Source organism: Diorhabda sublineata, chromosome 1, assembly GCF_026230105.1.
Source record: "Diorhabda sublineata isolate icDioSubl1.1 chromosome 1, icDioSubl1.1, whole genome shotgun sequence".
Lineage (NCBI taxonomy): Eukaryota > Metazoa > Arthropoda > Insecta > Coleoptera > Chrysomelidae > Diorhabda > Diorhabda sublineata.
This window is the reverse complement of record NC_079474.1, coordinates 13,842,732-13,856,669: the sequence shown is the minus strand read 5'-3', so window position 1 is coordinate 13,856,669 and position 13,938 is coordinate 13,842,732. Positions and strand designations below refer to the sequence as shown.

General features: G+C 34.8%; 2 protein-coding genes across 4 annotated transcripts in view; one reads left to right on the top strand and one right to left on the bottom strand.

Annotated features, from left to right (window-relative positions):
• The window catches only part of LOC130449307 (flotillin-2), a 302,572-nt gene that overhangs the window by 80,828 nt on the left and 207,806 nt on the right, over positions 1–13,938 (top strand). The gene's annotated exons all lie outside the window — the stretch shown is intronic.
• LOC130449237 (glucose dehydrogenase [FAD, quinone]) overlaps positions 1–13,938 on the bottom strand; it is a 51,932-nt gene that overhangs the window by 22,145 nt on the left and 15,849 nt on the right. For 2 of the 3 annotated variants that reach the window (XM_056786935.1, XM_056786943.1), the window contains 2 exons: positions 12,552–12,830; positions 11,182–11,576 (listed from right to left, as the gene is read on the bottom strand). In XM_056786935.1, coding sequence (XP_056642913.1) covers positions 11,200–11,576; positions 12,552–12,830 — 656 coding nt within the window. In that variant the 3' untranslated portion in view covers positions 11,182–11,199. Of the gene's footprint in view, positions 1–2,777; positions 2,794–11,181; positions 11,577–12,551; positions 12,831–13,938 lie in introns of those variants that run through there. The other variant, XM_056786927.1, reaches the window with a different exon arrangement.

Sequence of the window (13,938 nt, the reverse complement as noted above, 5' to 3'; positions counted from 1 at the left end):
TTGAAATAAGGAAGAGTCTTTTAAAGAAGTCCCTGCAGTGAGCCCTACTGTTTAGTCCCGGCTAAATATCTAACAACTCTCTTTTGTAGTTTGATCAAATTGAGTCGCACTACACATAATAAACTGTTAAGGAGGTGAATAAGTTGAGTTCTTTGGAAACTTATCTCAGCGCAAAACAGGAGGCACTTAATTTTTTAGATAAGACGGCAATACGTAACTCCCATTTCAAGGAATTGTCCACAACAAACCCTAAGAATTTTACAGATTCAACAACGTCAGTGACAGTTCTTTTTCTTCTTCTTCTTCCTTCTTGTATGGTAGGTTTAAAATCTGTTTCTTCTTCAGTTTCAACCTCCTGGATCCAGATTGTCACACCATCTCTTTCTCTGTCGACCAATACGCACTATTCTTTCTCTAGTCATTCTGCTAATGTGACTATTCCATTCTTGTATTCGTTTTAGTACCCAGTCAATTACATTTTCTACCTTGCACGTATTTCTTATGTTTTCACTTCTTTCTCTGTCTAAAAGTGTTTCTGAGTTCTTTCATTTCCGTTGTCTCTAGTAGTCTTTTTGTCTTAGTTGAATCGGGTTTTGTCTCTGCTATATATGTCATTATAGATCTATTTGTTGTTTTATATATTTTACTCTTTGTTTATTTTGTAACAAGAAACAGAAACAAAGAAAGAAACAGTGGTAGTTGCAATGTATTTTTATATGATAAAACTTTCGTTTTGGAAACGTTGAGACAGAGAAAACTAGAATCGCCCCTTGATTTAAGGGTGATTAGGTCACTAGATATGCTCCAAGAGAAACTAGTGTAGTCTACAAATAGACATATTTTACCACTGATGTCTAGATAGGCGTTTATAAACAGAAGAAACAAATTAGGGCCTAGTACTGAACCTTGAGGCACTCCACATTCTAATGGCTTGTTAGAAAACATCGTTGTACCAACCCTTACAAGCTGACTTTTGTTGGTAAGACATGACGTAGATCATGGGAGAGGTGTTCTCCTGGAACCGTAGTACTGCAATTTGTTAATTAAAATACACAATCGAAAGCATTAAAGAAATCATAAAAGCTGTTGCAGTGGATTGATGGCTGTTTAAGCTAGAGTAGACATTATTTACGAGGAAGAATATAGAATCATTTTGTATATTTGTTATTTAAAAACCCAAATTGATGAGTAGAAAGTATTTTATATTTAAACAGAAGTGATAAAAGACTTTTTTTGACTAATCTATCTGTGATCTAAGATAACGTTGGAAGGAGTGCAATTGGGCGATAATTCGATGCTTGATTTTCATCTCATCCTTTATGCAACCGTCTTAAGTCAATTGGGAAAAGTTTTGAAATGAAACGTTAATTGAAGGTGATTTGAAGTGCAATCGGGCAGACTCGACTAATTAAAGATGAAAAAAATTATCTTTATCAATGCGACACGTCGTTTTTCACGAAAATGAGTAGATAATATTGCATAGTGGAATAAACTGGAAAACGACAATGTCGCCAGCTTAGTCTAATTCACAATCTACGTGCGGTTACTGAAATTCTGTAGATTATCTCATTATATCCGGAATGGTGTCTAAATCATAGATAATAAAAAGTTAATTGGGCTATAAAAAAATTTTAAAAAATAATATTGTTTAGTTTTTCATTTATGGAGTACGGAAATTTTTCAATAGAAAAAAAATCGTTGGAGTAGAGGAAATTTTTATTCATTTATCACTCAATGTATAGGGTGAGCAAAAACTTGCAAATACGATCGTTGTTTTGCAATTTTCCCTCTACTGTATAAAGCTTTGATGCTTTTTACTTTCCTGTGAATTTATCTTTTTGAAAATATTTGATGCGCACATTCCCATCACTTTTCCAATCAACGAAATCGTCGTAATTCCATACGACGCTATTTTCCAAATCTACTTCATATCCACGCTGTTACGACAACAAAAATTGAGGTTTCTGTTTATTTTTAAGTTTTTTATCAGAAATTATGGCTGAATTTCGGGAAAACGCCAATGAAATTTTACAGGTGACGTCGATATTTTTGAAATTCCCGCGACCTCGCAAGGTCATTTCGTGCGCAGGTAAGTAGGAGCAGAAATATCCGCCATTTTGCTCGTTCATTGAATTAGTGGTAAATAAAACATTGCAATTTTAAAACATTTTTTGTGGTTTGGTTTTTTGAGTTAAAATTAAAAGGAATACTTTCAAAAATGTAACTAGTTATTAAATATTCCAATGTTTCGTCAATTGATGATTAATTTTTTATTTTTAAGCTCTAATATTATTCACAAATAACAAACACAGACCCTCCTAAAAAATGGAACCTTTTTAAAATAGCAACAATTATGCCAACAGAGGTTCAAGCAATAATTTGGGCCATTAATAATAATCTTGAGCGAGTCAATAGATGGTGCAACAAGCACAATCAGTTTGCTAAATGGTATGATGACGGTACCGTTTTTGGCCACTTCAGATGGTTCACATGGTTCGAACGATTGCATATTAACCTCCGTCAAAGAATAATCATCACCTATTGTGTGACGATAAAAGAGGCTTCAATCTTGGAAACAATAGTTTCTTCAGAATCAGTGAACGAACGTCTTCAGTTAAGCCCGTGAAGTTTGTATGGCCAGTTTAGACCGATAATATAAAGATGAGGGACAAATTTGAGAGGATGGTGGGGTCGTTAAATAGAAGAAAATACAATAAAGGGCGCATGGTCGAGGTCATTGGATATTAGGAATGATCGAGCGAGGCGGCGACGGCTACCGATTGGAAATATGTCCTGATAACTCTAGAAGTACCGAAACGTTGATGGAGCTGATGAAGAAGCATGTCAAAGTGGGAACTATCATTTATACTGACTCCTGGAAAGGATATTTGGCGCTAGAAAGTGAAGGCTACCAGCACTTTGTTGACACTGAAACAGGGGCCTACACCCAAAATATTGAATCCTCTTGGGAGGCAAATGAGAAGAAGAATATAGAGGTAGAGAATCAGAAGTAACTTGGACATGCATCTTTGTGAATTTCTATGGATACGGCGAGTCCGGCGAATAAAAGTGGATCTATTCGATGCAATATAAAATTTTTGTATCCTGGAAAGAATGATCGACTTCCAATGGAAGAGTAACTAAATTTTTTGTGGAACAAAATTTCTTTTCTTTATTTGTATTGTTTTTAATGCTCTTTCGGGATCGGGAAATAAGTCAATGCTATCGATTCGGTCAGGTTAGGTTAGGTTAGGTTAGGTCCGGTGCGTTTACTATCGTATTTCTATTTTTCTTTCCTTTTTCGTGGTACGAATAGGCCTTTTTTGACCGTATATTTACTTCACATTTTCCGCGAATGCGCACGATCCCAGGTATGTTTTCTTAGTCCTTATTCGATTGACCGTTCATTTTTACCTTCCAAGTTTATCCGAAATTATTTAAAAATTCTGTAACAAAAATGTATTAAAACGAAGATGTTTTGATGTACAACAATAAATTTAGAGAACCTCATAAAAAATTATTTAGTGTTATTATATTCCAATAAGAATATGTTGAAAACAAATTATTTACCTTCTTAATGGCAACGAATTATTTTCTTATTTTGTAATAGTCTGCCCCAGATAATACCATGTCGGCCTTAGAACACGAGAACGTATCAGCGGCGTGGTCCAAAGAATTATTTAGCAATCATGTTCAAGAATTAAAAACTACATTTTCCTAATATAAAATGGAATAGTAAATTCCAAACATTTCATTATCCTTCTAAATGTTCTTCATTGTAGATCTTTTCTGATTTAAAATTAGTTTCTTTTATAACTTTTTAAAAACAGATGAAAATTTGACGTTTCGACTTATTTTAGTCTATCAAAATATGATATTGACACTGAAAATTTGCATATTTATATTAATCAATAGAGGAAACTAATTTTGAAACAGAAAAGATCTGAAATCGAGAACGTTTAGATGTATAAAAATATCAAAAGGACTAAAAGATAAGAAATTGAAGAAATTTAAGCTTCCAAGACCAGTTAGCCACTAAAACTTTATACTAATTTTATTTCTAGAATTTGAATTCATATAATACTAATTTTAAAATGAAAAAAAAAAAATGTTAATACCCATCCTGTTGTCAAGGCAATGAAAAAAGTAATTTTCATCTTTTTTGATTAGATTGCTGAATATTTTAATAAAGTATTTGTATTTCGTTCAACATTCCAAAGAATTTTGACAAGACTTTTTATTTTCGATCTTGGTACTACTACTTAACAGACGTTTAATATGAGAAGTTGTTGCAAACCAAGGGTGAGTGTACGTAGATGGTCCAATATAGCACCTAACCCAACAAAGAAAAGACAAAAATTTTGAAAAAAAATATATTGATTATTCAGCGTAATCTTCTTTTATCTTCATACACTTTTCCCAGCGATGTTCAAAAAGTTCGATACCCATTTTATAATAAGAATCAGCTCCTCAAAATAGTCATTAACTGCCGACATCACCTCTTCATTATTGGAAAATCTTTGACCACCGAGGCCTTTTTCTAAGTCTGGGAACAGAAAATAAGCCGAGGGGGCTAAATCTGGTGAATAGAGTGCATGGTGTAGCAATTCATTAATTCAAGACATTGCAATAACGCTGAGTGAACTGGTGCATTGTCTTGACTTCTTAGCCAATTGCTTTTTCTTTTTTCATGTTAGTTAATGAAAATTATCCCACGCGCATCCCGAAAAACCGACGCCACGACCTTATCTGCAGATGGAACGGTCGTTGCCTTCTTTGAAGCTAGTTCTCCCTCTTCAATTCATTGTTCTTTTGTTTTGGGTATGAAGTGATCCACGTTTCAACCAAGGTTGCCTTCATTTCTGTAAAACATTGCCAAATACTCGATGGAAACATCTTTACGACAACTCGGCTTCCATCATGTCAAAATTACATCAGTTAATATGCGATATACCGCCTCTTTGAAATGTCTACTAAGTCTGCTAGCTCGCTCACTTTCAGTCGACGATCATCCAGTGGATTTTTTTCAACCTTTCTGGAGTCGTCACCTCGTTTAATCCACCACTGTAATGCTGGTCCTTGCAGGTTGTACGATCTCGTTTAAACTCTCCTACACCGTATTTAACTGTTGATAATGAAGAAGCAGTCTCACCTAAAGAATCTAGTTCAGCTTTGAGGTCGCTGAATTCTTCCCCTATTGAGTGTAATGGTCGATGATAGGAGGGTAGAAATCAACATCATTTACCAAAGATTACATAGACGATAATATAAATAACAAGTTAGATCGAAAAAGTTCTGATTAGTAAAGGTCTATACATTTTTGCATAGGCTCAAACATTTCGCTTCTCTGAAGCTTCCACGAAACGATTCTATGCATTATTGAGTAAGGTTTTGAATTGAAATAATAAAAAATTGTTCAACATAAGCCTTCACTCAAAATTAAAAGGCAACCCTCGTGTAACTATCATTTTTTTTACAGATAGCTGCAAATATAGTATAGTATATATAGTATAGTAGTGCTGCTCTATAAGGGCTCATTTTGGAAGTCATAAAATGGGAATGGTGAGATTACGAAAATAATAGTTTTGAAGAGTGTGCCAGACAGGATTTGACGTATAACGGGAGACTTTGAGTACTTTTTTTACGTGAGGAAAGACGAGGATCGAAGACTTAAGCATTGACGTGCAGAGTGATCAATTTTTGTGTGATGAAGAGTGCTGCCAGAGTGTTGTAGTGATGGACATTTTTTTTCTGTGATCCCGGAACTCTTAGTTTCCAGATATTCAATAAAAGAAGTTGTTTCGAATCATGAGTGACTTCGCTAGACCTCCTTTTATCGATAACTATTTCACCGACACTGTTTTTCGGATATAGTTGCATTAAGTTGCAAATTCTTGTCGATTTTTCACGCTTGAATATGAGAGATGTTTATGTATTCGGAAACAAGTATAATTATAAGTAGTTAGAAAGCGCCTTCAAGGCCGTTGTCTTGATATATTTGCTTTACAACCACATATGTTGAAACAATGACCTATCGATTTTTACGCCAATGTTAACCGGTACAGACAGAACCAATTTTTGATTCAGACAAAAATTGAGATGAATCTTAATACGGGTATTTTTTCAAGGTGACCGTCTTTGCATGATCTCGGTAATTTTCGAGTGTAATAGAGGATACGACAAAGTTTATGAACGAACTTAACAGCGTTGGTTTAATCGTTTTAATAGTGGAGAATTTTGGAGATAAAAAACTGTAACAGTCCCATCTTGCCAAATTTTATTTGGTATACGTCCCTCATTGATCTATATTTTTACGAAAAATGGTTTTATTATAAAAATTATTCTACATTAGAATGCTCCCCTTCAAAATACTCCCATCCCCTCGCCACACACCTTTTCATAGGTTTTTTTCCATTGATCGAAGCAATGGAAGTCTTTTCTGGTGAGTGCCTTTAGGAGCTCTGTCGTTTTTTGCTTTACCGCGTCTATCGACTCAAATCGAGTCCTTTTCAAAGCAGATCTTTTTCTAACCTTTTAAGGAAATCTGAGCAGACCCGTTGACGCAAAAGATTTTGGTCAGGAGTCAGATTTTTTGGCACCAACTTTACATAGACTTTAAGAATTTTTAATAAATATTTTCCCCCTTCTTAACTATTACAATTTCGAAAAACTATCTTCGAAATTGTTATACCCGTATGAAAATACATTTCTCTCAATTTTTTTAAATCCAATATCCAAAATACTCAAATTTTATTAAAATTAAGTTAATACATTTTCTGTCAAATATATTCCTGACATGTGGCACCGTCCTGCTGAAGCCACATATCATCAAGATCAATAGCTTCCAAATGAGCCACACGGTAACGTTCATCATCCACCGTTATAGCATTATCTTCTTCGATTTTAATAAAAAACGGTCAAATTATGCCTCCAGACTATCATGTACTCCATACAGTGACCTGTTGTGGATGCATAGCTTTCTGATGAATTATTCGTGGATTTGCAAGTCCCAAATGTGACAGTTATGCTTATTAACAAAGCCACCGAATTGAAAATGGGCCTCATCACTGAAAATGATTTTGTTTGCAAAGTCAGTAGGTTGCTCAAGAATTCTCTTATCTGTTTATTAGCAGCAGTTGTTAAGTCAGTTGGATTTTCTAGGCATACAGCTGTAAATCTTTATTGAGAATTTGCTGAAGAGTACATGTTGAGATGTCCAATTTTTGTGCTCGATTACGAATTGACGTCTCTGGCCTTTCTATCATACTCTTGCGAACTACTGACTTTTGTATATAATTGTGTATAATTCCTCATGTAAAATTTTTCTAACCGTTTCCTTTCTTTATCGGCGTTCACAGCCTCGACAATCATCCGGATGCTCATTCGATGATCTGCACGCACAATTTGGTTGATTTTGGTCACTGTTTCCGGAGTTGAAACAGTCACAGGGCGATCCGGGCGCTGGTCATCTTCAGTGCTCTCTCGGCTCGCACTAAAGCGCTTACACCACTCAAAAACACGCGCACGAGATAGAGAATTTGAGATTGATACGTTGCTCCTGGGTTTTAGGACGTGCATGGACAAGATATCTAGGTAATTTCTTCCCCATACTACTTTATCGTTTCTTTCTAGCGAATTAGACTTTCTGGAATGTTTTTTTTTCCAGTAAAAACCAAAGACGATTTCTATTTTTCTTTGTACGGATTTTTTTACTACGTTGAAAGGACTCCAATAAACGCTGCTTTCCGCCAACATAATTTACGAAGAACGTCTCAGCCCTTGTCCGGTATATTCTTCGAGATTTTTCAGTTTCAGGTATTTGCAGCAAGTTTCGTGACAGTTATTGCATCCAATACGATTTCCGTATGCAACAAATAATCTTCTGCTGTTCATATTTATAGGCCCAATGTACATCCCTCGTCGGTAATGGTAAAACTTCTTGAAATATGATTTTTTGCCATCTCGTAAAAACATTATATTCTACATCATCGAAACTCAAACGTGTTAGATCTTATCTACGACATGCACCGAAGATCCCAAACACTAAAATCATTTTTGTCTGTAGATATAATTCATCTGAAGTTTCGCATAAAAATTTGGTTCCTTATTGTTCCATTAGTGCGCTGGTTTTTTACTTTTTTGATATTTTGTGTTATTAGCAATTTTTTTATAGCTAAACAACTGTTTAACATTAAGAACCGAGTCCATAATGTAGAAGGTTTCATATTCTCGGCTTTTACGACGAAATAAACTAAAAGAATATCATCACTTACAATTTTTTGAGATCTCGCCATTCCATATCTCGACCTGGATTTTGCTGGTAACAAATCAGCACTGACTTGTCTCACTAGCTCTAATGTTTGGTACTATTATGATTACTTTGAAAATTTTTTGCTCCTCCAATTAATTTGAAGTCATTCGATTGAAGACAACCAATCAGTACAACATCATTATACTGAAAACAGATCCCAAAGGCTCTATCACATTGCCATTGATATATATATATATATATGGATTTATTTCGATTTTGACGTTAATGGAATTATAGAATTGGCGTTGATTTCAAAATATTGGGCTGTGAACATGATAAGAAAAGATAGTACAGTTGGATTTTAAATAAGAAAGTTGGTATTGGCTACTACCACATGAAACACCCCGTAAAATTTTTTTACTATTCTATTATATAAATAGACGAGTCTTGGCATTTTTGCCAACACGCCCTCATTTAGTTATTACACGCGGTATCGTATATAAAACATTTTAATCAATAAAAATAAAATAAATCTATTGGAAGATCAATATGAGTGGGGATTTCTTTGATTATAGAGGCGCTGATGCTCCTTACCGCACTACAGGCTTCAACTGCACGTACCCATAAGCGCGCGTTCTATATAGCCTAAGAACTGATCGATTAAAAACTATCAAGTTTTATATTCAAAGGAATTTTTTTAAATGACAATTCTTGCTGATTTCAATAATTATTTCAAAAACAATCTATCTAAATATCTTAATGGAATATTATCGTGAATAAACAACGAACAATCATTATTATAGTTGGGTTCTACAGAGTTTCGTAGAAGTTTACGCAAACAATTAATTGAACTAGAAATTATTTTACATACTTGTACTAAATAGTTTCTAGGTAACTATTTATAATCATAATTAGTCACTGTATTGTACAGTCCAACGAACTGATGTTCACCCTGACGTCTTATTTAACAAACCCACGAAGTTATTCAAATAATTCTGATTGAAATAGTTCAAATTTCTTGTTCCTTCATCCATGTCTTTCCACATCGTAGATCTAGATTGTCACTTCACTTCTTTCTTTTATTTTGTTATTTTACTTGTTATCGCTTCTTTCTCGGTCTAAAGTGTTTTTGCCAAGATCCGCGTGAGAATTTTCATTTCTATGGTCTCCAAGATTTATTTCGTTTTAGATGTTTCTGGAGGAAAACAAGACATGTTATACTTTATTTCCTCGTGAGTATTAGTTGTGGCTATTTTCCTTCATTTACATCAATATGGATGGCGAATCGGGCTTCAAATCATCAAAAAATGATTTTAAACTAACACGATTGTTATTACGAAAATTGCGTATTATTTTCAGATAAAAAGTTCGTTTCTCAACGCTATAATTTCTTTAAAAACATTTTTGTTTTCATCACACAATTCATGACCCCAAATGTCGACAGATTTTTAATCGAATTAGTCTCTCGAGCAATTGCTAGGAGTCCGATTTGGTTCAAAATTAGCATACATGGCTTTTTTGGCGGCGGATTGATGTTATTAGAGTTTGGTTGAAAACAAATGAATATTTCGAGGGGTCGCAGTACAGAAAAGTGGTTTTTGACCTTTGCTCACCTCTGCAGGTCAAACGAAAAGCGACTGAAAAATGAAATTTCACATGTAGGTTCAATTAGTTGCGAGATGATTTCCTATCTAAGGTCGAAACTTTCCATTTCCACCCCTCTCCATTTTATGGTCATTTTTGTTATATTTTCTTATTTTTTGGTCAGAAAAAGTTTAACTAGAGGGTTCGAACTTCGCATGCAAGTAGGGGTGATTGTGTGATGGTGAATTTCCTTTCTCAAGTTCAAAGTTTTCTTCTTCAGTTCTTCCAGCACAAAACGCTCGAAATCATTTTGATCGTTGTAATTGTTGAACTGGACCGCCTCCTATTTAATGAATAATACGAGTATGATCTTTGCTGAGTTGGCTGATTATTCGTCGAAAAATAACCAAGCGTTTGTCTATTTTCCTGGAACTTTAGCTAAAATTCGGATAATAGAATATCTATTGGAAAAGGCCAAGCGTTTATTTGCTGTCCTATACTTCTAGCGAAAGGGCCAATACCGTGTTTTTATTTTTGAGTTAACACTGACACTTTCTTGACTTTCCGTATTTTCCACTTTGTTCTCTCTTTCTCATTGTCTCCAGATTCATCAGTCGTGCTGACGCTTCTGTCGAACGTACAGTGTCTTGTCCAATTTTGTATATTATTATTCGATACGTGAACTTGAAAAGTCATTTGCAAAAACTCTTTAGCATGGAGAAGATCATTGTTGATCGTGAAAATTTTGAAAAGGAGCTGAACGAATTGTTTAATAGTCAGAAAAGTAAACGCAGTATATGGGATAAAGTACAGTTAGACAATCTAGAGCAAATTTTACTCGCTGGTCCTCCAGACAAAGAAGCTGGACCCAAACCTTACAATACTTACGATCATTATGTAAAAAGCTATGAACTATTGCAAATCGAAAATGAATGTCACGTAATCGTAAAAAGAAAAAAACAAACAGATGATTAGATTAGGTTAAGTTAGGTTAGGTAAACGATGTGGAACAAACCTGTGTTTGTTTACGTCACCAAGCCTCCACGTGCTGCAATAAATGATTGATTGACATGAGAAAAATAAATAAATAAGACATCTTTTATCCTATTTTCGTTTTATCTTATTCTGTAAATTCAATTGTCCGTTATCCGAATTTTAGCTAAAGTCCCAGGTCATTGGGGGTCATTTTTCGACGAATAATCTATTGTTCGGCATTTAGCTAATACTCCGGGAGAATAGGCATGCGTGGCGCGCGCCTATTATCCTGGGATATTAGCAAAAATCCCAACTTGTCTATCGACTTAGGACATTACAATATATTTCGGTAAATAAAGGAATGAAACAAATTGTAATAAAATTATTATTCAATTAACAATAACATTATTATTTAACCAATCTTCTTTAATCAAATCAGCACCCTTCTCGCCAATCATTATCGTAGGGGCGTTCGTATTACCGCTAGGTATTGTTGGCATAATAGAAGCATCTATAATTCGCAATCCAGAGACACCGTAAACCCTTAATCTCGGATCTACAACAGCTTCTGGATCCCAAGATGGTCCCATTTTACAAGTACCCACAGGATGATAAATGGTCATCGAAATGGTTCGTATATGGCACTCCCAATATTTGTCACTGGTAAATTCAAACTGTCTACAATTAGGAAAGGGGATGTTGTGCAAAAAGCTGCCGAATTTTTGGAACGCCTGCGTACTACTAATATTCATCGCAATTTTCGCACCTGAAAAAAAAATCTCGTGTATTTATTTCATCGCTGAATTCATTTGGAACAATTAGGATATTATAGAGTTTAGCATTTGGTAAAGTTGGAGTTGCAATGGACGGTTCCTCGCTCTCGTTAAACCTTTTTCTTCTTCAATGTATTGTAGGCCTTAGACCTGCAGTTTCCAAAGTTTCGAACTTGTCATCCTTGATATTTTGATGTCCATGAATCCATCCATCTTTTTGGAGGTCTTCCTAAAGGTCGTCGTGTTCCTGGTTTACCGTCATCCTGTCCACGTGTTCGCTCCATCTGATTATGTCTTCCACCTCACATTCATGTCTTTCTGTCTGTTAGAGTATTTTCATTTCTGTTGTTCGAATGATATTTTTAGTTCTTTTGTTGTCCACTCTTGTTTCTATAGCATAGTTCACCATTGGTCTAACGCAAATTTTGTATATTTCAACTTTTGCCCTTTTGTTCATACTGGTATTATTCCAGATAATGTCCTGGAGTGCACCTGATATTCGCCTGGCTTTATTTGCTTGTCTGTTCACTTCGTTTATTTTATTCTGGTCTGTGCTGAATTGTGTGCCTAGGTAGTCAAATGACATTATCTGTTCTATGGTTTTATTTTCTAGGGCGAGTTTGGACCTCATAAGATGACAAGAGTTTTGGTTTTTGCGGTGGATACTTGCATGCTAGAGGTTTTGAGCTTTTGAGCTTTATTATTTCGTCTATTGTTGAACAGTTGCTGGCTTAAGGAGTTTCCCTGTGTCGGATACCCGTTGGTATTTGTATTTCCTCTGTCAGGTTTTGCTTAACTAATATGTGATCAATAAGTTTTTCTATTCAACCTAAAGCAAAAAGTATCGATAAACCTGATAAAATAATGTCGAGGTAACGAAATTTTTAGTGGAAAAACTGGTACTTTCCATGACCATCGTGTCTTCGTGGTAATAAACAAAACAAATTATTCAAATTTCAATAAATTACCTTCAACTAATATTTTAATATCATCAGGATGATCGAAATAATTGGCGTTAATCAATGGAGGAGCAAATGGATTTTTATTTCTCAGTCGGACCCATCCTCTGGATTTCGGTCGTAGAAGAAGCGGCATCAATGTATAAACGTCCTTATTCGCTATGGGTTTATAAACCGTGTTATATAATTCGTCCGTAATACCCAGAACTTTGCGAACTTTGGCCCCCGCGTCTGAGTTTATACTAGCAGGCGCCATATGGAATTGGATGTCTGGCCAAGATCGGTTTCCTGAAATGAAAATCATGAATATTCAAATAGAAATTTAGTTTAATATCTATGTAAATAGATTTAAGTGAAATATTATGTGTGATATTCAAAGGACGACGGTGACGAGGGAGAAAATCTGGAAGCGGAAATGACGAGGAGAAATAAACAGTTGGGAGTGCTGGAGGTTATAATAAGATCCCAAAAAATCTCCAGAAAGTCAAAACTACATCTATACAAAACAATGATAAGACCAATAGTGATCGAAACCAAGATCTTAACAAAACAGATGAAGATATATGGAAAAGAAAAATACTAGGATACTAGGCGATAAAAAGGAGGGAGATTTATGGCTGAGGAGAACAAATATTGAAATACGAAATTTATTTTGGAGATGCAGAACCAAGAAACAAAAAATAGAGTGGCAGGGTCACATCCAGAGAATGCCAGATATTAAAGCAACTAACAAAACTATGGATAAAGATCAGGAAGAAACAAAGGAAGACCAAGGAAAATATGGTATGCAGAGGTGATGTAAGAGCTAAGAGAAAGAGGATTTCAGGACTGGAAAACGAAAGTAAAAAAATAGGAAAGAGTAGAAGGGAATCACGCAATCATCTAAATTCATCGAAATGCATAGAACCCATCAAGGATTAAATTCTAATATAAAGAGGATACAGCTCATTAAAATCTCTAAAGCTGCTCAATCTCAAACATTTTTGCAAAATTACGCAAATAGTAGGATGATTTTTTCAGTCCAATCATGGAATTTTGTAGCAGAAACCAAAAAAAAATTTCGGGCCATAAATATTAATATTAAGTCTTTGACCGAGGTTTGTAAAGATTTCCTCTTAATAAAAACACAGAAAATTCGACCATGGATGGGTTTTTTTCATAATTGAATGCTCTAAAAACGTATCCATTGCGACCAAGCCATAATTTGAACCGGCGAGGTAAATTTATAACGAAAATCACGTCAAATTACAAAAAGTTTCTCTTCTTTTATGGAAAATTGGAACAAGAAAGAATTTTTGTAATTTGTGTTAACTAAAAATAATATATGTAACGAGAGAAAAGTATAGACTAGAATACATTAGTAGCTCGTAGGAAAAGTATCTTTACACCATTACAT